This window comes from Sciurus carolinensis, chromosome 4, assembly GCF_902686445.1.
Source record: "Sciurus carolinensis chromosome 4, mSciCar1.2, whole genome shotgun sequence".
Classification (NCBI taxonomy): domain Eukaryota; kingdom Metazoa; phylum Chordata; class Mammalia; order Rodentia; family Sciuridae; genus Sciurus; species Sciurus carolinensis.
Window position 1 is genome coordinate 78,261,678 of NC_062216.1, and position 25,278 is coordinate 78,286,955.

General features: G+C 38.8%; 1 protein-coding gene across 1 annotated transcript in view; it reads left to right on the forward strand.

Annotated features, from left to right (window-relative positions):
• LOC124982795 (altered inheritance of mitochondria protein 3-like) overlaps positions 1-24,413 on the forward strand; it is a 94,494-nt gene extending 70,081 nt beyond the window's left edge. The window contains exons 7-10 of the mRNA XM_047549715.1: positions 20,746-20,842; positions 21,759-21,794; positions 22,548-22,906; positions 24,330-24,413. Of these exons, the coding sequence (XP_047405671.1) occupies positions 20,746-20,842; positions 21,759-21,794; positions 22,548-22,906; positions 24,330-24,413 (576 nt within the window). The remainder of the gene's footprint in view (positions 1-20,745; positions 20,843-21,758; positions 21,795-22,547; positions 22,907-24,329) is intronic.
• Positions 24,414-25,278: the final 865 nt, after the last annotated feature.

Consider the following 25,278-nt stretch of genomic DNA (forward strand, 5'->3'; position numbering starts at 1 on the left):
TTTTATTCCATCCTTTCACCTTTAGTCTGTGGATGTCTTTTTGTATGAGATGATTCTCTTGCAGGCAGCATATTGTTGGGTCTTTCTTTTTAATCCATTCTTCCAGTCTATGTCTTTTGATTGATGAGTTTAGGACATTAACGTTCAGGGTTATTATTGAGATATGATTTGTATTCCCAGTCATTTGGCTTATTTTTGGTTTTTAAGTTGTCTTGGTTTCTCCTTTGAGTGGTTTTTCTCTAAGGTAGTTCCTCCTTTTGCTGACCTCCATTGTTGTTTTTCATTTCCTCCTCATGGAATATTTTGTTGAGAACATTCTGTAGCGCAGGCTTTCTATGTGTAAATTCTTTTAACTTTTGTTTATCATGGAAGGATTTTATTTCATCCTCAAATCTGAAGGTTAGTTTTGCTGGGTATAGGATTCTTGGTTGGCAACCATGTTCTTTCAGAGCTTGAAATATGTTGTTCCAGGCCCTTCTAACTTTTAGTGTCTACATTGAGAAGTCCGTTGCTATCCGTATTGGTTTGCCTCTATATCTAATCTGATGCTTTTCTCTCACAGCCTTCAAAATCCTATCTTTATTTTGAATGTTAGGCATTTTCATATAATGTGCCTTAGTGTGGACCTGTTGTGATTTTGTGCATTTGGTGTTCTGTACGCCTCTTGTATTTGATTTTCCATTTCATTCTTCAGGTTTGGGAAATTTTCTGATATTATTTCATTGAATAGGTTGTTCATTCCTTTGGTTTGTATCTCTGTGCCTTCCTCAATCCCTTTAATTCTTAAATTTGGTCTTTTCATGATCTCCCATAGTTCTTGATATCTCATAATTCTTGGAGATTCTGTTCATGATGTCTCACCATCTACTCTGTTTGGGCAACTTTATTTTCAAGATTAAATATTTTGTCTTCATTGTCTGAGGTTCTGTCTTCCAAGTGGTCTCATCTTTTGGTGATGCTTTCCATTGAGTTTTTTATTTGGTTTATTGTTTCCTGCATTTCAAGAATTTCCGTTCAGTTTTTTTGAGAATCTCTATCTCTTTGTTGAAATAATTTTTTGCTTCCTGCAGTTGCTCTTTCAGCTTATTGGTATTATCATGCATTGCCTGCATTTGCTCTCTATCTCATCCTTTGCTCCATGAATCATCTTAATCATGATGATGAAGTCCTTTTCTGACATTTCTTCTACCATACTGCCATTGGATTCTATTAATATAGAATCTAGATTTGTTTGGATCATTTTCTTCCCTTGTTTTCTCATGTTGTTCATATATCTTCCCCTCTAGCAGTGCAGAATTGGGGTATTGCAGATTTTCCCCTATATGCTTATGGTGGCCCTAAAAACCCTTTTTTTAAGGGGAGATCAATATTAGCAGTGCCCAATTCAGACACTATGCCATCCTAGACCAAATAGCCCCTATGAGGACAACAACAAAATTGTCATAGTAAACAGAATGAGTTCAAATATTACCTTCAGTAAAACAAACAGATTTGTAATAAGGCCTGCAGTTTCAAATGGAGGACAAAGAGGATGCAGAGGGATGTAGAATGTGGCTGTTAATGGGATAAGAAAAGAAGTTCCAGATAATAGAAAGGGTGAGAGTGTACTTGGATGTTAGCATGCAAAAAAGGGAGAAAGAGACTCTGAGGGAACAGGTAAACAAAAGGAAAAGAGAGCAAGAAAAGCAAAGGAATAAAAACTTAAATTTTTTCAATAAGGAGAAAAAAGAAAATCTACAGTTTAACAGTCATATAGTAATGATACCTCCCAGTCTTCACTCGTCTGATGCATGAGAGGTACCTGACAGTGAGCTTCAAGCCTCCATCAGGCGTCTCAGGATGGGATTTGCCCCACCTAAAGATCGGAGCTATGGCTTCCAGGATTATTCAAGATGGCTGCTCTGACTTGGAAATATGTTGGCCAATGGGGAGCTGCAGCTCAGGGTGTGGCTGTGGTCAGTGGGAGGTCCTGGAGGTGGGATGCGGTTGGTCAGGCAGGGTTCTGGAAGTCGGGTATGTTTGGTGTGGTTGTGGGATTCTGGAGACCAGGTGCAATCAGTCGGTCTGGGGTCCCAGTGATAGGGCGCAGTCAGTTGGTCTGGGGGTCCTGGCAGGAGGGAGCAGTCAGGTGATGTGAGGGTCCCAGAGGCAGGGAGTGATTGGTTGGACTGAGGGCTCCTGGAGACGGGGCTCAGTCAGTCTGGCCAGGGGTCCTATGGGGCCTAGCTGTTGTCTCAAAATGGCAGCAGCCACGTGTAATCAAACCTTCAGGTACTGTATCAGTGAACTTCCAGGCAACAGCAGGCAGCTGGTGCTCCACTGGCTGTCTGCGATCAGTTTTCTGACTGTTGTCGGACAATAAAGAGGTGAAACTCATGTGTTGGGTAATGGATAGGTGTAAGGCAGGTGATGGACAGGCGAGAGGCAGGCAAATGGCAGATGATAGGCGCCTGACAGTTGTTACCATTCTTTAATTGAGATGTAGGGTTTCCTTAGGCATTTATTATAGGAACTGTCCATTAATAGTGAATCCCCTTAGTTTTCTTTGCCTGTGTAAGAATTAATTGAATATTAGGTTTTGAGGATAGTTTTGCTGGGTATCATATTCTTGACTGTTATTTATTTTTCTTTCAAGATTTAAAAATATCCCATTCTTTTCTGAGTTAGGCTTCCCTTGAGAAATCCAACATTATTCTAAAGGAGATTTCCTCATATTTGACTTGATTTTTCCTTGCCTTTTGAATTCTCTTTGACAAATTGACTAAAGTAGATTTTGGAGAGGGAATTTTAAAAAGTACCTTGTTATGTCTTATGATTTCCATGTATTCATTGTTTCTCTCATTCAGATATCAAGGATGCTTTCCATGGATAGTGTATCCTGAGACTCCACTCAGGTGGGCTCCAATAGAAATGGTACCTCCAATGTCAGTAGCTGTCATGCTAAGCCATTATCTGAAGAATTTATCCATAGACCACCCAGTGGGAAGATCCATTAATACTAGTTACTCTGTGCCAGATTCAAGAGTCAGATTAGATTGTTCTCAGGTCCTGCTTAGTGGATTTGATAAGCTGCAGTGACAGCTAAGGTTGAGAGAGCAAACAGGAGAAAAGACTCTTAGGACAAGAATATCAGCTTTTCTTTCTTTATTGTTTTTTGTTTGGAGGTAAGCCCTCCTTTGTCTTTTTCCCAAGTGTTTTCTGAAATACAAGGTACAGAGCTGCATGGACTTGATTGTTAGGATTACAGTTACATGGCTTCTTGTAGTTGGGCTTGTAATTTTGCAACCTTGTTTGTGAATGTGTTTGAATGTGTGTGGTGTCCCAGGCATGGGAAAATGCAGTGCGTAAGGTCCTTCAGCCAGACTGCACTCTAGGATGCATCCTTATCTCAAGGTGATGCCAGGCAATAGCAACTTCTGCTATGATGATTCAGTCAGGGAGACCCAGTGTTAGTTTCTTCTATGAGACAAAATTTTCACAGGGACCCCAGGCAGCTTTCCAGACTGGCTTCAAATACTGTGAAAAGTATTGAAATCTCCTGTGTTGTATGAGTTTTCTGTGGTGACCATGGGACCACTGGCTTTGCTGGTTATCTCTTTTGACAATGAAGAGTTCCCCTCAGCTGGGAAGACAGGATCTTCTTTCCAGGTTGCAATCTCTAGTCTATGCTTTACAGGGTCCCTGTCACTCCTGTGTTGAAGTCCAGTGTTCTTCCTCAGTCCCTCTCGTTGACTAATGGCCATTCATTGATTTCCTTGATTCTTATCTGTGGCCAAGACGGAAACCAGGCACAACTCTTCAAGAATGTTAGATCTTCTCCTGGGAGAAATTCCATAATTATTAAGATAACTCTAGGGAAATTGTTCTTCTGGGGAAAATACTTTTCAAAGATTTTCTGGTTGTTGGTAATTGCCAGTTCACACTCTGCTCCTAATTATCAGTGGTGGAAATATGTGTGTCCTGTTTCCAGGAATGATGTCATTGGTGTAGGTAGTGAGGCTATTGTTCTTGTACTCCAGTGTGAGAATATTTCTGAGGCACAGGATTTATAAAACTGGGAATATTTAGAATCTTGACCATTCACTACACTGGGTAGCTGGAACACTATAAGTACGGATGGAGAAGAACATTTTTCAAGGCAAGTTTACTAGGGAAAATAATTCTTAGAAGAGTAAGAATGAAGGCATATAACCAAAGATATATTAATAGTCCCATCAACCTACTTTGCAATTTCCAGATTCATTCAAGTATGGTGCTATACCCAGACAAGCTGAGAGCAGGCCTAATATAAGTATGCTCTTATCTGTAGATACATCAGATTATTCAGAAATTTCCTTTTGTATGTGTGGTTCCATTTAATAGAATTCTCAGCTTCCCTCAACTGTTGAAGTGTTGAGTGGTGCAGAAAGTTTACTCTTGAATAATTGGTAGGTGGAACAATGAAAATTGATGGAGAGTTGTAAGATAGTGGCACAGATAGCATGATTGTTCATTGCAGATTGACGGGGTTTCAAACTGCCTTTTCTTTGGTTCCAACTACAGAGACTTGCAAGCCACCAACACACAAGAGGGACACAGGGAGCATTTGCTATATTTGTTTTGTAGTAAATCTGAATTTGTCCAAAGGAAACACATGAACATTCTTTGGATCACAATTTTAATACACTAACTTCCAAATTTTCAATTATGTAACCACTGAAGAAAAATTGCCACTGGTGTTTTAAAATAGGGTAGAAATCATAATGTAGAACTTATATATCTGTATAAGTTTTCCAAATGTTTGTGACATATATATTTTTTTTTCAAATGCTCTAATAAAGTCTCTATTACTTTTCTCAAAAGAATTGACCCCTTAAACAAAAAAATTATTTCAAAGTTACCATACGTGTATTATTTGTTGAGCATTTTAATACTTTTTTGGCTTTCCACATCTGGGATAAGATAAAATGGATCAATGAATTTCCATTTGATCTACACATTTGTAAAGTACTATGGCAATACTGCAGGAAGATTTGAGTATAGACAATAAACAAAAAACAGATGAAGTTGGCGGAAAAATGATGATCAATCCAATTCATAATGTATCTTATCAAAAAGTTAATTTTTGTTCAGTCAATTTACAAAACAGAACAAATAATTTTCCTGTCTTATGTAGAAGTTTGTATTGGTAACTCACTGGGTAATCAACAGGTAGACTCAGTTTCCTCATGGGATAATGAATTTGGAAGACAAGTTTCCAAAACTACATTAAGTAAACTCGTCACCTTGGGAAAAGTTTCCAACTCATTCTGAAGAATGGCTATGTTATTTTAATGCATTTTATTCATCCATGATATTAAGTTTCTGTTCTTTTCTCTTCATTTGACTTAACATCAAAGGCTCTTATAAGAAATAGAACATGTCATGAATATTAAGCATGTTAGGAACAACATAATAATTAATAAATCTTTAGTTATATAGCCAGGTGAGGAAGGTAATTTATGGTATGATAAGGATGGAATTTCAAACAAGAAAGAAAACCTGGCAATCAAAATTGTTTGGTATTAAATACAAATCCAATTATCAATAAATGCAATATATAAGGTACCCTTACCACACCAGAAAGAATTTCAGTTTTCCACATCTGAATTTCCCTCTTTTCCAATCTTTGTGTAGTCTGATAAAAATGTGCATGAACTGTGTCAAATTAATAACAGAAATTTATGTTAACTCAGGTTTGGAGGCTCAGGTCAGGAAAAGCTAGAAGCAGGTTCTGTTATTGATTTTTTTTTTTTTTAACTACTGAGAATAGAACCTAGGTGTTTTAGTCAGCTGTTTCATGACTGTGACCAATAGACCTTACAAGAAAAATTTTAAGGAGGAAAAGTTTATTTCTGGGCTCACAATTTCAGAGGACTCAATGAATACATGGCAGACCCCATTTCTTGGGGTCTGAAGTGAAGAAGAACATTATAGTGGAAAGGTATGGCAGAAGAAAGTGACTCAGGACCGAACAATCTGAGAAGTAGAGAGAGAGAAAGAGTGAGAGAGAGAGAGAGAGAGAGAGAGAGAAAATATTCAAGAGAGTGTTGTGTCTCCTCATTCTCAGTGAATATGTGCCCTTAGAGTTTCATATAAACGATATACAGTTAAGTCTCTGTTTTAAATCCATTCAGTTAATGTGTAATTTTTAATTGGAGAATATAGTCATTTATATTCAAGGTAATTATCAATAGGTAAGGACTTATTAAAACCCCTTTTTCAATTATTCTTATAGTGTTGTGGTTTCTCTGATGGTCTTGTGTTTAATTTACTGATTATTGTAGTATGTTTTGATTCTTACTGTTTGATTTTGTCAATTATAGACTTTGGGTTGAATCATACTAAAGAGCATTTCAACAATACGAAGCTACATTAAAATGACAGCATGGTGGTACATGTCTGTAATCCCAGGGTCTCAGGAGGCTGAAGCAGGAGGATCATAAATTCAAGGAAAGCCTCAGCAACCTAGTGAGACCCTCAGCAACTTAGACAGACACTGTCTAACACAATTAAAAACAAAATAAAAAATTAAAAGACTAGAGATATAGCTACAAATGATGAACAAATTGGCTGAATGGAGTTTCTGTTCCATTCTTCCATAGAGACAGAACTTAAGAGCAATAAAGTGAGACATCAGGTGGTGTAAATTCATAAGCAATATGTTGTAAGTATAGCTTCACTTCTCCTGATAGTTTATGGTTGATGTGGGAAGAAAGCAACTATGTTCATTTAAAGGAGGCAGAATTTCCAGAGTTGAAAAACCCTTAGCTGTCAAAATGAGAAGGACTGTGAGGGAGAGAACAGGAAGAGTGTGAACAGCAATGAGGAGATGATGAGCAATGGGGACATTAGTATGGAAAGAGGATGGCAGATGATGTTGACAAGGACAATGGGATAATGACCCCAAAGGATTTCCAGAGAAATTCATTGCTAACAGTTCCATCTCATGCAGGGTGAGAGGGACTTGTGGGGGCAGTATCTTGTGGGACCTCATGCTTTCTAGGGCAGCATGAAGTTTCTGCTTCACATTTTCTAGTAAATCTCTCCCTAACTGCACCAGCTGTGGCCCAAGTGGGTCAAGGAGTGGCTTAGGCTTCACCACGTGTATCTACAACAGCTGATTTAAGGTCAGCTCATCTATTTAGTACTAGAAATATTGCAAATGAAGCAGAAAGTCCACATGAGGAGAATGGCCATGAAGAAAGGCACCCCAGCAACCACTTCTAAGTCTGCCTGCTTCTTCCAGTGCCATTGACTCCACACCTTGACTTGGCAGATGTACCCTCTTCTCCACCTATACACAGAGCATTTGGGTCTGTCTCCATGTCTAGCCAGAGGTTTCAATCAGGACTATGAAGCCAATGGCATCTTCATACAAACTCAAGAGAGAAAAATAATCCACAACTCTTGACTCTTTCTAGGTAGAATCAACCAATTTCCACTTCCATAAATATGGAGTTGCCATACTTTTCTGTTTTCCTCCCTTAAGTCTAACTAAAATCCCTGGACTTTACATATAACCAAAGTGCAAAGGGACTCTAAAAGACAGTGAGAAGAAGACAGATTAGTTGGTACTCAGAATCTGAGTCCTCTACATTTCCTTTGTGGCATTGTACATTACAGACATATGGGTCTAGAAACCACAGTTCAGAAATATCAATGGTCACAGATGAAAAAACCCAACAGAAAAGTATTACACCAGGGAACAGTCCATGAAGTCAGAAAACCTTAGATAATAGTCAATCTATGACATGCATGTACAACAGAAAAAGCTACAACCTTAAGAAGGGAGGTTTGAGCCAGGTGTGATGACCCACACCTGTAATAGGAATGACCAGGAGTCTGGGGCAGCAGGATGGCAAGTTTGAGGCCAGCCTCAGCAATGTACAAAGGGCCTGTCCCAAAATAAAATGAAATGACTGGGGTGTAGCTCTGTGTCTAACCATCCCAGGTTTCAATTTCCAGTGATGGGGAAAAGAAAATAGGGGGGCTTTGTCCACATTGTGAGCAGAAACGAAGTGCCTCAATTCTCCACCAGAAGGCTGTAAGAGATGACAGTAGGCACTGGAATTCGCAGTCCTAGCCAGGAGGACTGAGCTGCTCTCCACGCAACCTACTCTAGGTTGTCACTGGATGACACGGGCGTCCTCACCCAGATCAGAAATAATGACTTGCCCCTCCCTCCACCTTTGCAAGAACCACTCAGGACAGGCTACTAAGGCATTTGTGCTGCTCACAACAGGATGATTTCCCTGGAAGCCTGCTAGGGAGCCAGAACTTCACCTGCAACCCAGTAGTATTGGGCCACCATTCCTTCTATTGGTGTCCACAGAGGTCAAGAGGGAAACCTGTACTTCTGTGCTCACCAGGTGTTAAAGCAATGACTGTTACCCCACTTTCCACTGCAGGAGTAAGAATGCTTAAATAACACCTAAAAATTTCCTAATACTTGAAAAGTTCTGATTCAACAAAGAATAGCAGACGCTCAGGGACCTCTGAAATTAAAACAAAGGCCCAATATCATGTCAAGTCTCAGAAGGAGGAAGGCCTGAGGAAGAACTCAAAGAAAAACTGAAATATCCCCCATATCAAAAGTCCTAAGCCTACAGATATGGAAAACTCTGCAATTCCCAACTGACTTAGTTCATTGTGCTGCTCTAATAGAATATTATCAACTAGTTGGCTTATAATGAGCAGAAATATATTTCACACAATTATGTCTCCAGACACTGGAAATCAGGGAGCAGGACCTTTGGGTTCTGAGGATGATCCTCTCCTGCAGTGAGTAATATGTTCTCATTTCATCCTCCCATGACAAAGAGCAGAGAGAGGCCCCAAGTGCCCTCTCCTTATCATTAGAGCACTGAGACCAACATGGGGTCCTCACATGCATGATGTCATCTAATCCTAAGTTGCCTTCACAGAGCCCCACCTCCAAATGCCATTGCAGTGGGGTGGGATTTCAGCTTTAGGTTGGAGAGACAGGATCATAGAGTCCATAACACCAACCAAGACTAATTCAGGGAACATCACATCACCATCACATCACAATCAAATACCTGACAATGAAGACAAATAAAAAAATCCTGAAATATTAAAGGAACCATTTGGCATGGAAGGAAATGATACAAGGGAAAGCAGAGAACATAGAAACACACAAAAACCATAAAGAAGCACTGCCAAATCTTTAAAGTATTGAAATAAAAGAAGAGTCCATCCTGATTTCTATATTCAGAGAATTTATCTTTCAGTAAGGAAAGAAATGTTAAAATGGTGGATGAAGGAAAACTAGGGAATTTGTAAGCAACAGACATAGCTAAGAAGAATGATTAAGGCAGTTTTCTAGTCAGTAAGGAAATGATGAAACAATGAACTTGAGTCCAGAAGAAAGAAATATAGTTTCTTTTGTTTCAATTTAATTGATTTCAGCTCTGATTTTAATTATTTCCTGTCTTCTACTACTTTTGCTGTTATTCTGTTTTTTTCTAGGGCTTTGAACTGTAATGTTAGGTCATTTAGTTGGTGACTTTTCATTCTTTTCTGGAATGTGCTCCATGCAATGAATTTTTCTCTTAGTACTGCTTTCATAGTGTCCCAGAGATTTTGATATGTTGTATCATCATTCTCATTGACCTCTAAGACTTTTTTAATCTCCTCCCTGATGTTTTCTGTTATCCATGTTTCATTCAATAGTATATTATTTAGTCTCCAGGTGTTGGAGATATTTCCCTTTTTTATTTGGTCATTGATTTCCACTCTCAGTCCATTATGATGTGATAGAACACAAGGCAGTATCTCTATTTTTTTGCATTTCCTAAGGGCTGCTTTGTGGCATAACACATGGTCTATTTTTGAGAAGGTTCCATGTGCTGCTGAGAAGAAAGTGTATCCATTCATTGAAGGATGGAATATTCTATATATGTCAATTAAGTCTAGGTTATTGATTGTGTTATTGAGTTCTATGGTTTCTTTGGTTGGATTTTGTTTGGAAGATCTATCTAGTGGTGACACCGGTGCATTAAAGTCACCCAGAATTATTGTGTTGTGGTCTATGTGATTCCTGAAATTGAGAAGGAATTTGTTTGATGTACAGGGATGCACCATTGTTTGGGCCATAAATATTTACTATTGTTATGTCTTCCTGATTTATGGTTCCCTTAAGCAGTATGAAAGGTCCTTCTTTATCCCTTCTGACTGACTTTGGCTTGAAGTCCACTTTATCTGATATAAGGATGGAAACCCCCGCTTTATTACTGATTCCATGTGCGTGGTAGGTTTTATTCCATCCTTTCACCTTTAGTCTGTGGATGTCTTTTTGTATGAGATGATTCTCTTGCAGGCAGCATATTGTTGGGTCTTTCTTTTTAATCCATTCTTCCAGTCTATGTCTTTTGATTGATGAGTTTAGGCCATTAATGTTCAGGGTTGTTATTGAGATATGATTCGTATTCCCAGTCATTTGGCTTATTTTTGGTTTTTAAGTTGTCTTGGTTTCTCCTTTGAGTGGTTTTTCTCTAAGGTAGTTCCTCCTTTTGCTGACCTCCATTGTTGTTTTTCATTTCCTCCTCATGGAATATTTTGTTGAGAACATTCTGTAGTGCAGGCTTTCTATGTGTAAATTCTTTTAACTTTTGTTTATCATGGAAGGATTTTATTTCATCCTCAAATCTGAAGGTTAGTTTTGCTGGGTATAGGATTCTTGGTTGGCAACCATGTTCTTTCAGAGCTTGAAATATGTTGTTCCAGGCCCTTCTAGCTTTTAGTGTCTACATTGAGAAGTCGGTTGCTATCCGTATTGGTTTGCCTCTATATCTAATCTGATGCTTTTCTCTCACGGCCTTCAAAATCCTATCTTTATTTTGAATGTTAGGCATTTTCATATAATGTGCCTTAGTGTGGACCTGTTGTGATTTTGTGCATTTGGTGTTCTGTGCGCCTCTTGTATTTGATTTTCCATTTCATTCTTCAGGTTTGGGAAATTTTCTGATATTATTTCATTGAATAGGTTGTTCATTCCTTTGGTTTGTATCTCTGTGCCTTCCTCGATCAGAGCTGAAATCAATGAAATTGAAACAAAAGAAACTATTCAAAAAATTGACAAAAGAAAAAGTTGGTTCTTTGAGAAAGTAAACAAAATAGACAAACCCTTAGCCACACTAACAAAGAGAAGGAGAGAGAAGACTCAAATTACTAAAATACATGATGCAAAAGGAAATATCACGACAGACACCACTGAGATACAGAACATAATGAGAAGCTACTTTGAAAATCTGTATTCCAACAAAATAGAAACTATTCGAAGACATTGACAAATTTCTAGAGACATATGCTCCTCACAAACTGAACCAGGAGGACATACACGATTTAGACAGATCAATATCAAGCAATGAAATAGAAGAAGCCATTAAAAATCTACCATTCAAGAAAAGCCCAGGACCAGACGGATTCTCAGCCAAGTTCTACAAGACCTTCAAAGAAGAACTCATTCCAATACTTCTCAATGTATTACAGGAAATAGAAAAGGAGGGTACCCTACCAAACTCATTCTATGAAGCTAATATCACCCTCATACCCAAACTAGGCAAAGACACAACAAGGAAAGAAAATTTTAGACCAATATCCTTGAAGAATATAGATGCAAAGATCCTTAACAAAATATTGGCAAACCATATCCAAAAACATATTAAGAAAATTGTGCACCACTTTCAAGTGGGGTTCATTCCTGAATGAAAGGATGGTTCAACATTCGTAAATCAATTAACGTAATCCATCATGTCAATAGACTTGAGGATAAGAATCATATGGTTATTCAATTGATGCAGAAAAAGCATTTGACAAAATACAACACTCCTTCATGCTCAAAACACTAGAAAAAATAGGGATAATAGGAACATACCTGAACATTGTAAAGGCTATTTATGCTAGGCCCATAGCCAACATCATTCTTAATGGAGAAAAACTGAAACCATTCCCTTTAAAAAAGGGGAACAAGACAGGGATGTCCTCTTTCACCACTTCTATTCAACATTGTCCTCCAAACTCTAGCCATATCAATTAGGCAGACTAAAGAAATTAAAGGGATATGAATAGGAAAAGAGGAATTTAAACTGTCACTATTTGCTGATGACATGATTCTATATTTAGAGGATCCAGAAACCTCCTCCAGAAAACTTCTAGACCTCATTAATGAATTCATCAAAATAGCAGGCTATAAAATCAACATGCATAAATCTAAAGCATTTTTATACGCAAGTGACGAAACAGCTGAAAGGGAAATGAGGAAAACAACTCCGTTTGCAATAGCCTCAAAAAAAAAAAATAAAATAAAATACTTGGGTATCAATCTAACCAAAGAGGTAAAAGATCTCTACAATGAAAACTACAAAACATTGAAGAAAGAAATTGAGGAAGACCTTAGAAGATGGAAAGATCTCCCGTGTTCTTGGATAGGCAGAATTAATATTGTCAAAATGGCCATACGACCAAAAGTGCTATACAGATTCAATGCAATTCCAATTAAAATCCCAATGACTGTACCTTACAGAAATAGAGCAAGCAATCATGAAATTCATCTGGAAGAATAAGAAACCCAGAATAGCTAAAGAAATCCTTGGCAGGAAGAATGAAACAGGGAGTATTGCAATACCAGAACTTGAACTATACTACAAAGCAATAGTAACAAAAATGGCATGGCATTGGCACCAAAATAGACAGGTAGATCAATGGTACAGAATAGAGGACACGGACACAAACCCAAATGAATATAATTTCCTCATACTAGACAAAGGGGCCAAAAATATGCAATGGAGAAAAGATAACCTCTTCAACAAATGGTGCTGGGAAAACTGGAAATCCATATGCAATGGAATGAAACTAAACCCCTATCTCTCACCCTGCACAAAAATCAACTCACAATGCATCAAGGACCTTGAAATCAGACCAGAGACCCTGCATCTTATAGAAGAAAAAGTAGGTCCAAATCTTCAACTTGTTGGCTTAGGATCAGACTTCCTTAACAGGACTCCCATAGCACAAGAAATAAAAGCAAGAATCAATAACTGGAATAGATTCAAACTAAATAGCTTTCTCTCAGCAAAGGAAACTATCAGCAATGCGAAGAGAGAGCCTACAGAGTGGGAGAATATCTTTGCCACTCATACTTCAGATAGAGCACTAATTTCCAGAATATATAAAGAACTCAAAAAACTCTACACAAAGAATACAAATAACCCAATCAACAAATGGGTTAAGGATATGAACAGATACTTCACAGAAGAAGATCTACAAGCAATCAACAAACATATGAAAAAATGTTCACCATCTTTAGTAATAAGAGAAATGCAAATCAAAACTACACTAAGATTCCACCTCACCCCAATTAAAATGGCCATTATCAAGAACACAAGCAACAATAGGTGTTGGAGAGGATGTGGGGAAAAAGGTACACTCATACATTGCTGGTGGGGTTGCAAATTAGTGCAGCCACTCTGGAAAGCAGTGTGGAGATTCCTTAGAAAACTTGGAATGGACCTACCATTTGACCCAGCTATCCCACTCCTCAGCCTTGTACCCAAAGGACTTAAAATCAGCATACTACAGAGATACAGCCACATCAATGTTCATAGCTGCTCAATTCACAATAGCCAGACTATGGAACCAACCTAGATGTCCTTCAATTGATGAATGGATAAAGAAACTTGGTATATATATACAATGGAATACTACTCCGCAATGAAGAATGATAAAATTATGGCATTTGTAGGCAAATGGATGAAATTGGAGGACATCATGTTAAGTGAGATAAGCCAATCTCAAAAATCCAAAAGACAAATGATCTCACTGATAAGTGGATGATGACATGTAATGGGGGATGGGAGGGGGGCAAGAATGGAGGAAGGAGGGACTCTATAGAGGGAAAAGAGAGGTGGGAGGGGTGGGGGGGAAGGAAAAAAATAACGGAATGAATCAAACATCATTCTCTATGTAAATGTATGAATATGCAAATGGTATGCTGTTACTCCATGTACAAACAGAAACAACATGTATCCCATTTGTTTACAATGAAAATAAATTAAAAAAGAAAGAAAGAAAGAAAGAAAGAAAGAAAGAAAGAAAGAAAGAAAGAAAGAAAGAAAGAAAGAAAGAAAGAAAGAAAGAAAGACACGGAAAACATGCATACAAGTAATTCACCTTAATTTTCCTCTTTAGTGTCTGAAGACATTTGATGGTTGAAGTCAAAATTGAATCATAAAACAGAAAAATAAAAAATTGAGTTGTCTCTGAATCCTTAGCACATTTGGTGCCCTGTGGTACTAAAATCTTGAACATTCAAATTCCTATGTAAAATAAGAACATTTGTATTTAATCTATGCACATCACTCTGTATATTTTAGTCATGTCTAGATAATTTATGATCCCTAAGAAAATATAAGTACTATGTAAATAAGTATTCTGGTGGATCATTCAGGGGTTAAATAAGAGAAAAGTCTGTACTCTTCAGAAAAAGTATTTTTCAAATATAATTGATCCACACAAGGTTGAATGAAATGATGTGTAACCCAGATACAGACAGGTGACTCTATTAGGTGTGATTATGTTTTAAAAAGAGGTATGTAAATAGACACATAGTATAAAAGGTTTTCATACTTCAAATGCTACAATGTTGCCCCTATTAAATTGTGATGATATAAATTATATATTACTGGTATATATATGCACATCCTATAGATGCACATCATATATGCACATCTTATATAATACGTATTATATATGCACATTAAATACATATGCTATACAAAATGTAAACTCTACAACATCCAGTAAAAAAAAAATAAGCAGAGAGACACACTGAAGAAGAATATAGAGAAGGCAAAATAGAAATCTTAAAATATGTCCAAGTGACACACAGGAACACAGAAACAGAGGAAGCAATAGGATAAAGAGAAATCATTTATCACATTTATCTGCAGAATTAAGACTCTACTAGAAGTAATTACATTACAAAGTAATGGCTTCAAATAGATATAAAGGTTGAAAATTGACAGTGCTTCTGGATTACAGAGACAGAAATGCCCACCCATTATCAAAATCTACCTGCTATTAATATGTGTACATAACTCATACACATTTATATTTAAAAGTATTTAATTGCCATTTTAGACAATTGACTTTAGGTGTAAATTAAGGTGTTTGGAACCATTAGTTTTGCATCCATGTGGGCCTCCTCATTGTGTTTTCCTCCATGTGACACAGCGCTCTCAGGACATGAGTCCTCTTGATACCTACTCTGCTCAGAAGGGGCCCCAGACATGCCCCTGGTTTCAGTTCCACTTAGACCTAGGCCAGCTGTTTGCCTGGCACATGTGCCACAGCTACCTTGCTTTGGCATTTGCCTCATTGATCTTGATCAGCTGGAACTTGAAACAAATCATTTTTTCATCCCAGAGAGATAGTAATGCATGGCTACTTGGAGTCTGTTGACATTTCCCCCTGCCTCAATTTTGTAAATCATCTTAACTTGTTCTTCATAAACTTACAGGCTAAAATCTACTTGAAATTACAAAGAAAAAGTGAAGCAAAGTGGGAAAACAGTGACAGCCAAAGCAAAATTGTTCTTGTTTAAAATCAGTGGAGGCATCAAATCTATTTTTCTATTATTTTTCTATTTAGAAGAAAACCCCTGAGGAGTGTTGATGGAGCCAGAGTTAACTCTGATGTGCTCTGGGTCAACTCATTATAAGGATGATAGATTTATTCCATATTTTACAAAACTCATGGGAAAACCAGCAATATTTGTCTCTGACAGACGTAGTAAGTAACTGTGAAAGTTATTGAAGCCAGCATTGTTGTAATGGCTCTTGAAATGATATTGAAGTGTCCAAAGAGAACTTTCAAATGGGTTTGCTAAAAACAGTCTAATCTCACATGAATTATCTGGAATTTCACATGATTATTCTTAGTCATTAGCAGAGCTAAAGGAGAATACCCATGTTCTCATTCCCAAGAATTAACAAGGCTCCAAAGAATGAATTGTTCCAACTTACAGATGCAGACTAACCTCAGAGTGACTTTACCTTTTTAACTTGTCATGTAAATATACAGTATACATGAAGCATTATCCAGGTTTCCATATTACTAAATATATTGCACCAAATTTAGGGGTTTCAAAAAATCCAAGAGGGAGGTGAAATATTAAAATATTCCAATGATGCTTAATCTGTACATTTTGGGGTTTATAACTAAAGCATCTTTCTTCTGCATCAGAAAAACTGAATGCTTACTCAAGTGCTTCCTTTAGAAGATGCACGCGCTACATGGGAATCCATGTCCTAAAGAGACGACAAGGAAGGAATATCAGAAAGTTCAAGGGAGAAGTTTTGGTTATTAATTGTTCATTTGGTTGCTGAAACATCCAGACAACTAGAAGTAGAGGACCTAGGGCAGAAAAGGGATTGTTATAAAATTCTTCCTGAGATTTCAAGGTTGATCTTGGCATCTGGAAGGTGATACATTAGTAATTCTTTGCAAGTGGATTAACTCAGGATCAAAAAGTGCATTGAATCTCTAGTAAGTTATCAGGAGCAAGAGAAGAAACTTACAAAGATGTATTGAGAGGGACAATTTGCTTCCTGTGGAGGTGCTGGTCTAGTGTGCAGTTAAGTAAAGAAATGGTTTTCATTTAGATTCAATAAGGATTAGTCACAAACACATTCCATGTGAAGGGTTTGGTGAAAGGTTTTGTTTTGTTTTGCTTGCTAAACAAACTTGGCTCCCAAGTGAGGAGAGTACACAAGGAGCAGAGTTTATTCATTCCAGTAATACCTGGGGAGAGGGGAAATCATTCAAAGTCAAACATAAAGGAAAAATACAAAGATCTTTGGTCTTATCCAGTGTTCCAGGCTTGACTTTAAAATAAAACACAGTGACCTCTACTAAAAACAAGAGTCACTTTCTTGTATTATTAAATAAAACCCTTAGTTAAATTACTCTTCTTATTAAAAAGTCAAGATTCTTAGATATTTGGTAATTGCCAGTCAGAGATCATGTCATTACAGGCAAGCGTGGAAAAAGGTGGTATTCCATACTAGCAAAAATCTCCTGATGGGTCTAGACCATGTGTCATTTTCTTGTTCTTACCATCCAATGTGAGAATTTTCCTGACACCTCAGAGGTTGTCAAGGAAATAAGACATAGCTAAACTTAAACATTCTCTAATACTGGTTAAGGAGAACACTACAAATAGTGGTATAAACACCCTTATGCAAGGGAGGTATATTCTGCAATGAGACAATTAGTGGAAGAGCAGGAACTTAAAGACACACAACCATCTCCATTTAAATAGGAGTCTCCAAGAAATTAAAATTTCTATATTTGCCAACTATGGCCAAAGCATTCCCCTGAACTATTAGAATTGTACTGAAATATACCTTTCTATTATCTAAAAGTATAAAATTCTAATTTGGTTAGTCTGCTTTTCATCACTGTGAGCAAAATATGAGAACAATTTGGAGGTGGAAAAGTTTATTTTGAGTTCACAGGATTCAGAGGTTCAGTAGTCCACCATTCGGGTCTTATTGTGAAGCTTATCATGGCAGAAGGCCTTGGCAGAGGAAAGCCCTGGATGCTTTGGAAGATACAGCCAATGAGACGGGGTACAGCAGAAATCAGGATGGGGAAATTAAGAAATCTACTGGTGGCATATTAAGTGTAAGATACATTATCCATTCAGGAGCATTAAGTGAGGGTGCCAACTCACCCAAAGGTCCCTAGGCTGCCTGCTGCCGCCTTGCTCATGCTTCAACTCCACTCTTCCGACAGGCCTCCCTGTCAGCACTTCTGCAATCTTGGTTTGGTTGGGTCTGGTGAGTTTACTGGTGGGTATTTTCCTTTCATGAAACAGTAATCTCATGAACCCTTTGTTGACACCAGAGAAGGTCAGGAAAAGGACCCCAGCTGGGTGATAGTTGGAAAAATCACCTGCACTGTGCCAGGACTCTTGAGGTCAAGGACAAGACTGACTGCACCAAGACTCCCACATCAGCAGAGGCCTGCACAGAGTGAACACATCAGCCATACTCTCACCCCTACTCCTTCTCACCTTGCTCTCCCACCTGAAGCTCAGCCACCAATCACTGATGAGCACCACTCTCCTTCAGCATTCCTTCTCATACAGTGTCTATAAAAATGACTCTCCTGGTAGTACATAGAGGGATCTACCAGAAACAAGCAACAATTCTCTGACTCTTGTAGGCCTGTAAGTAATCAGGACTCTTCGTTATTCAAATCAACAAAGAAGAATAAGCAAATACATTTTCATTCCCCTTCAAAATACATCCATGACTGTGCTAGGGAAGAAACCATCAACCTACTCACCCTACAAGGGTCAAAGTATCTACAGCAAATCACAATGTGTAGGAGGCCTTCCTCCAGTATTCTCTGAACTCCTGTAGAAGGGACCAGACAGAAGCCCTTGTGCAAAACACAGGACCCTGTCATCCATTCTAGTCAAGCAGGCTTGTATTTAGGACTTCTATTCACATGGCCCTCCCTGTCTTACCTCCTCTAATTATCACCAGTCATAGATGAAAGTGATTATCATCCAAGATCTACAGAAGGTTTGAAATATGAAACAGCTGGTATCCTGATCAATGCAGGTTTTCCATGAAGGTTGAGCAGGCCAGTACTAGATCAAACAGAGTGGACAGCAACTGAATAGACAGAAAAATCTACTAGAGAAAGTCTCCTAGAGCATAATAACTTGTCTCCAGTTGGAAACAAAACATGAAACAAATCTCTTGCAGGATAGACTAGACCCTGATTTGGATGTATAAAAGTATTCTGCCAAAATATCGGGAAAAGCCAGGTATAAGATGGTAAATATCTGCATATATCACAATATATCCACTATCAGATTCAGAAGGAGAACAGGAGGACCTCCAATCAGAATATTGTGGAGAAATTTCTCTGTGAAGACCAATGTGAGAAAACAGCACAGAATGTGAGTGTAAAAGAAACATGAATACAATGCAGTTGGGAGGTTGAAGCGAGTAGCTTATTGCATTATTCAAATCCAAAATTGCACCCAATTATTCTAAAATTTTTGGGACTAGAGGTTGAACCCAGGACCACTTTACCAGTGGCTACATCCCCAGCCATTTATTTATTTTTTATTTTGAGACTATTTCGCTAGGCCACTTTGTGCATTCCTAAGTTGCTGAGGTTGGTTCCAGACTGCAATAGCTACAGATGAGATGTCCAATTGAAGTCTAGGTTCTTGGTGTTCCAAAACAAAACAAAACAAAACAAAATTGAGAAAGACACACAGAAATAATGAGAGATTATGACATTAATGAAGGTGAAGATAGCACTCTTTTAGGATGAACGGAATGGGTCAAGAGAGAGAGAGGCTCAAGTCCCCATTGTCTGGAAATTAGTGATTTATATCTTGAACTATGGAGGGTTTTTTCCTTCCATATACACACCTGATCAAAGACCTTACACCATTTTCTTTCATAGGTTATCTTTTGATAACTGATTAGAATATTTTACAATTTTCCCTCCTTGGTTACTTTACAAAATTTAATTAGAACACTGCCTACTCCTCACCTCACTTTGGTCATTTTAAAATATCAAACCTGTGGTGGAGTTCTCATGTTGGTGGTCCTCAGTGGCAGGAGTTGTCTTGTTAGTGGGACTTACCTTACACAGGGACATGATTCATCCCTTGTCTCATCCTCCAGCAGCATGTTTCTTTCACCCTGCCTCCGCCATCTTGGTGTCCCTGAACTCCTAACTAACATGATCAGCCCACCTCAGCTTCCCAAATTGCTCCAATGACAGGTTTGAGCCACCACCTCTGGTGAAATTATGCCCAATTTGCAATGGGGGTGATAGCAATGTTTCTTAGAAGATATGAGGCTGAAAAGGCATGTTGGAGAACACAGTGCAAAAGAGAGTTGCCTAGGGAAATCTGAGGCCCAAATCATCTTGGTTCATCCAGGAATGGGATATTCATGTGGCATGCCATGAAAATCCATGGGATTTTGTGGCCATATGTGATTTACTAACACTCAGGGGATTGGTAAGAAGAGAATTTTAGCCATCTGTTTCTGCAGTGCACAACCTGCCTGATTAGGGCCAGATCCACTGAAGTCTGGGCAATCTTTCTGGAAATGTGAAGGTAAAGAGTGAAACTTAGTGCTTATAATGATTTAGGACATGCATGATATCCAAAGGAATTACACGGTTGAGCAGGAATGGTCTGGAATCAACAAGATTTCATTTAATATCATACACTTTTGGACACATGCATCATATTTCATGCAATTAGGAATATACAAATTTCAGAGTTATTGATCATATTCATTTTTGGCAATAGTCCTGAAATAAATAAACACACATGAAAAAATGAAAACCCCTGAATAAACAGCACCACATTTAGAAAAATTCCTGGTATTATAAAACATATTCAAATTCAGATAATGATATCTGTGGTGATGTGCAACCAGTTTCCTTCAACCCTGTTACTCAAGTACAGGTTGTACCTTTTAGAAAGGAGACACTAACAACCACCTGTCTACCCCATCCAGCTGGGATGAGATCCCAAAGAGAAAGCAGGGATGCAAGGCATCATGTGTCAGGTGTGAGGTCACCCAGCATGGAGCTCAAAGGCACCACTGTTCTGCTCCTCCTTATAAAGAGAACTAACTGCCCTGCTTCTCCCAGCACAGACGTGGGAGCAACTACAGATCCTCCTCCAAGCTGGTGGTCCTGCTCACAGTGGCCTTGCTGGCCCTGAGCCCGGCTCGGACCTTATGTGAAAGTAAAAGCTAAAGGGGATTGTAGTAACTCCTGTGGTTTAGAAGGCCACACTGCAGAGGGTAAAGGGGAGGGAGGAAAGGTTCTAAGGACAGGGCCGCAGAGGTTTTATGAACACTGTGTGAGACTACTTATGGCCCTGTTTCATGTCAGGGTTTTAGAAATTCAGGTAAAATTGGAAAATCCCCCAAATTTTTCAACCAGTAGCATGGAAGGTAAATTTCACAATTGAGGAAAGACCACTTTATATTGTCAGTGATGTAAGGAAGGTGGGAGACTGACACAGGGAAGCCTGTTGTGGAGACGTTATTGTACTCCATGCAGACAGGCTGAGGAGTTCCTGGCTGCACAGGTGATGCTGGACAGAGGAAGGAGAAATCCACACCTCAGAGCTATGTCAGAAACAGAGATCCAGAAACTAAACTGGACTCTGTCTTATACAGAGGAAGGTAAATATCGGGACCCAATTTCTCATTTATCTCTGATTTACATTCAGTATGTTATGAGCTGTGTGCATGAGGTTTATCACTGAATGTAAAAGTTCATTGCAGGTTTCCATGCTTTAAAAACCATGTGAATAGAAGCAAAGGGTTTAAAAATGAAAGAGATTAAAAATACACAATATTCAAATGCAATATTGAAATACCCAGAATACTTATCAAGTATTAATCATAAGATTTTGGAGATGCTAGTGAGGAAGAAAACAGTTTTCATATTTTCACCTAAGGGGAGAGACTAACCACAGTCTCCACCAGGCCATTTTAACACATCTTCCTCCTTTTTCATCAGCATCACACAGAGTGCCTGGTATTTCACTTGGGGGGTGTCCAGATTGTGGGCAGACACCTTTCCCAATAGGACTTGAGTGAGCCCTGAGATTGGTGACTAACTTTTCACTTCATCCTGTTCTTATTTCCTAGAGGTCATCTATGAAGACCCTTCCTCTGTCTCAACAGGTAAGACCCAGTTCATCCTTAGTGAACCTTCTCCCGTTTTTCCTTAGGAATGCTCATTTCTGCAATGTCTCATTACCATCACTCTTATTGTTAAGAATTGATGAAGGTCAGTTCCCCTACTGATATCAGCAAACTACCCCAACCTTGATTCTGGGTAGTATAAGCAGGAATGACATAATGAGCTTCAATGATAACAGGAACAGTTTTGTGTAGCCCCAGTGATAGATAAATGCTGAGAGACAATAGACAAATACGAATGTCCTAACTCTGACTTCTCAGTGGTAATGAGAGTCATTCAATGGTTTCCATAATCTCCAGCTTTCCTCTCTCCAATTAAATGACTGTTGGTAAAATATATGTGTCTGTGGCCAGTTTCTCTGTGTTTCTTCATTTAGCTGAGCCTTGGTAGCTGATAAATACATGCCACAGGTAATGAGTGAATTCCCTGTGGGCCAACACCTTGTTTTCTCTACATGCTGTCACATTTTATCAACATGGGTCTAGGACACTGAGCCACTATGCTTGATTCAACATCTTGCTGAGGTGTCTGACTTGGATTCACCTGCAACAAGTTATGACTGGTTCCTCAGATAAGAGGGGTTGTCTTGTGGAGAGAGAGGAAATTAGGGTGGTCGGCTATTGAGAAACGAATTTGGAAAAAAATGGGTCTATGTGTACCAAGGTCAGAGAGGTGCACACTAAGGAGGTTCTTCTACCATGCATCCCATCTACTCTTGTGCTTTACCCACACAGAGGCTGAGGACCCAAGCCAGAGCTCTGAAGAAGGCCCTCAGAGACCATCTCCTGGAGGATGCCCACCCAGACCCCCTGCTGATGGTGGAGATGAGAATGGAGGTAAAGAGGAAGATGATGATTCAGAACAGGAACCACACAAGGAGACAATCAGCAGCATCCTTGCCCTCCTCCTCCTGGAAACCAGCAGGAACCACCTCAGCAAGGAGGCCAGCAGCAGCAAGAGCAGCAACAGCAGCCAAATGGTCCCCTTCGTCCTGGAAACCAGCAGGGACCACCTCAGCAAGGAGGCCAGCAGCAGCAGTAGCAGAAGTCAAATGGCCCCCCTGGAAATCAACAAGAACCACCCCAGTCAGAAGGTAATAGGGAGCCTCCCACCCCATGTGATCATGCAAAACCCTGGGATCATCAGGAACTTTCCAAGTGGACAAACACATCCTCAGCCTAATCTCCCCCAGAATTCAATAGCAGCTGAGATTCGAGCTCACTCTCCAGCAAAGGCCCTAACTCTTGTGCTTCTCAAAATCAAGGTGCTAACAAATCATCTGGGAACATGTTGAAAGTACATGGTCATGGAACCCATTTCTAAGTGTTTATATCCAGGTATTCTTGGTAGTACAGGATGACCCTTCTAGCTCACCAAGATTATTCTGATATTCAGTCATTCTACACCAAGTCCTTTTTTCAGTGTTTACTGGGAGGTGTGACTTAGTGGAGGTGAACCAGTGACCGCCCCGCCCCTTGGTCCTATGCCTCCTTGCTCAGATTCAAACGATTTCCCATTCGCTGTCCCCACCTAACCATGACAAGTCAGTAATATCTCACACTGGGCCTCTCAGTCCATAATCCCTGGATTTGTGCTCCTAAATGTAAACTAGATTTTTATGTCCTCTTTGAAAATTAATTTATTCTTGTGCTCTAAAATTCAACTGAGAACAAAGTTATGAAACTAAATCAGGAAAGATTTTGTCATTTTCACCCCACATATACCATGATATAGGTCTATATTATTAACTTTTTGTGTATATTCTTGGACACAAATATACACATATAAACATATTACTCTACTCTATTCTACAATTGGTACCATCAATTTGAAGCAAACCACTATGTTGCTCACCTCAAGTACCATATTTTACAACACCTTCAGATAAATTCATGAGATCACAGATCTTTCCAATATCTTCTTTCCTTTCCTTCCTTTCTTCTTCTCTGTAAACAAATTCTCTCTTAATTTTTGTATTTCTTCATCTCTTACTATCTAAAACTCCTCCTCCACTTTCATTCCCTCTGCACCTTCTCTATTATTTTGCAGTCATGAAGTATTCCGTGACCTTACCGTTCCAATATTTCTCTCATCAAGCCCTATTAATTCACATGTTGATTTTAAAACCTCTATTATAGTTCAAAGCTGAAGCCATTCTCTTTGTGAATATAATTTTGATTATTTTCAATAGCATTCCCAAAATGCATAATCTAGAAATAATCTTTTAAAATATTTATTGAAACATTATAGTGTTGTTAAAGATCATACAGCCATACCTTCCCTTCCAGGAAAAATCTTTATTTCCTCATCTTATAAGTGATGATGTAGAGCACACTAGGTGCTACCTGCCTAACCAGAGTGAAGGAGAAAGAAATCAGGAAGGGAAGGGTGGAAGGAGAAGCAGGAGACCAGAGGAGGCGGGCTATCCCCACAGGGCTTCAGTGATGCCAGCCAGGGATTAGAAACCTCCTGCATGTCATGTCTTCCCTACAACCTCCCCTCTTTGTTTGTTTCAGAGAGTGAATAAGAAGATGATGTCCTTCGAAAAGTTCTGCCATTGGAACAACATAGTCATAGCCATGTATTCTCTAGACCAATAAAATAATCAGCATGCATTTCTGATTGCTGTCTCTCTTTTTGGGGTGGGAGAGGGTGGCATCTGAGGGTCAGGCACACAGTGTAAGGACATCCTGAACTCCTCTCAGGGATGCTTCCCTTCCTCTTCACCCACAAGCCAGGTGAAATCACCTCAGTGTTCCCAGCATTCTTACATTTCATAAGACAGTACTAGCTTTAAAACTCTTTCAGATATATGTACTAAGACTCATAAATTTCTGGAGGAAGGACTATAGAACAACACTAGAAATTTGCACAGGCTGAGGAATTCTACACATTTCCGAAATCATTGACCCTGGTTTCCAAGGATGTAAATATGGGTTCAGACTTGTTCTCCCTAGAACCCAACTTAATCTCTTCCCTCTCTAGATTCCCACCTTTCTTTATCCAAACTTATGTGAATTTGGAAAATAGACAGTAGGATCAATTTTCAGAGACATGAAACTTGAAGACCTTCAGACACAATTTCCATTTTTCTTTTTTTTTTTTGCATTGACTAGACTGTCACCAGCTTATAGAATACAACTGTGGCTGATTATAGTGCACTACAATGTATCAGGTGTGTGGGAATTTCATACATTTTCATGAACACATACCAATCATATATATTTATATATTTCTACAAAGTTGAAATGTCATCTTATTTTCTATGAAATAATAATATATTGAAATATCTTAAGTATTTTATATATTTATTTGTTTTATACATCTATTTATTATTTGATGTAGGGTCTTGCTATGTTGGTGAGGCTGATCTTGAACTCAAACTCCTCCTACTTCATATTCCCAAGTAGCAGGGATTAAAGTTGTGGGGCCCCAGGCCCTGTCAATCCTAATTGATTTCATCAA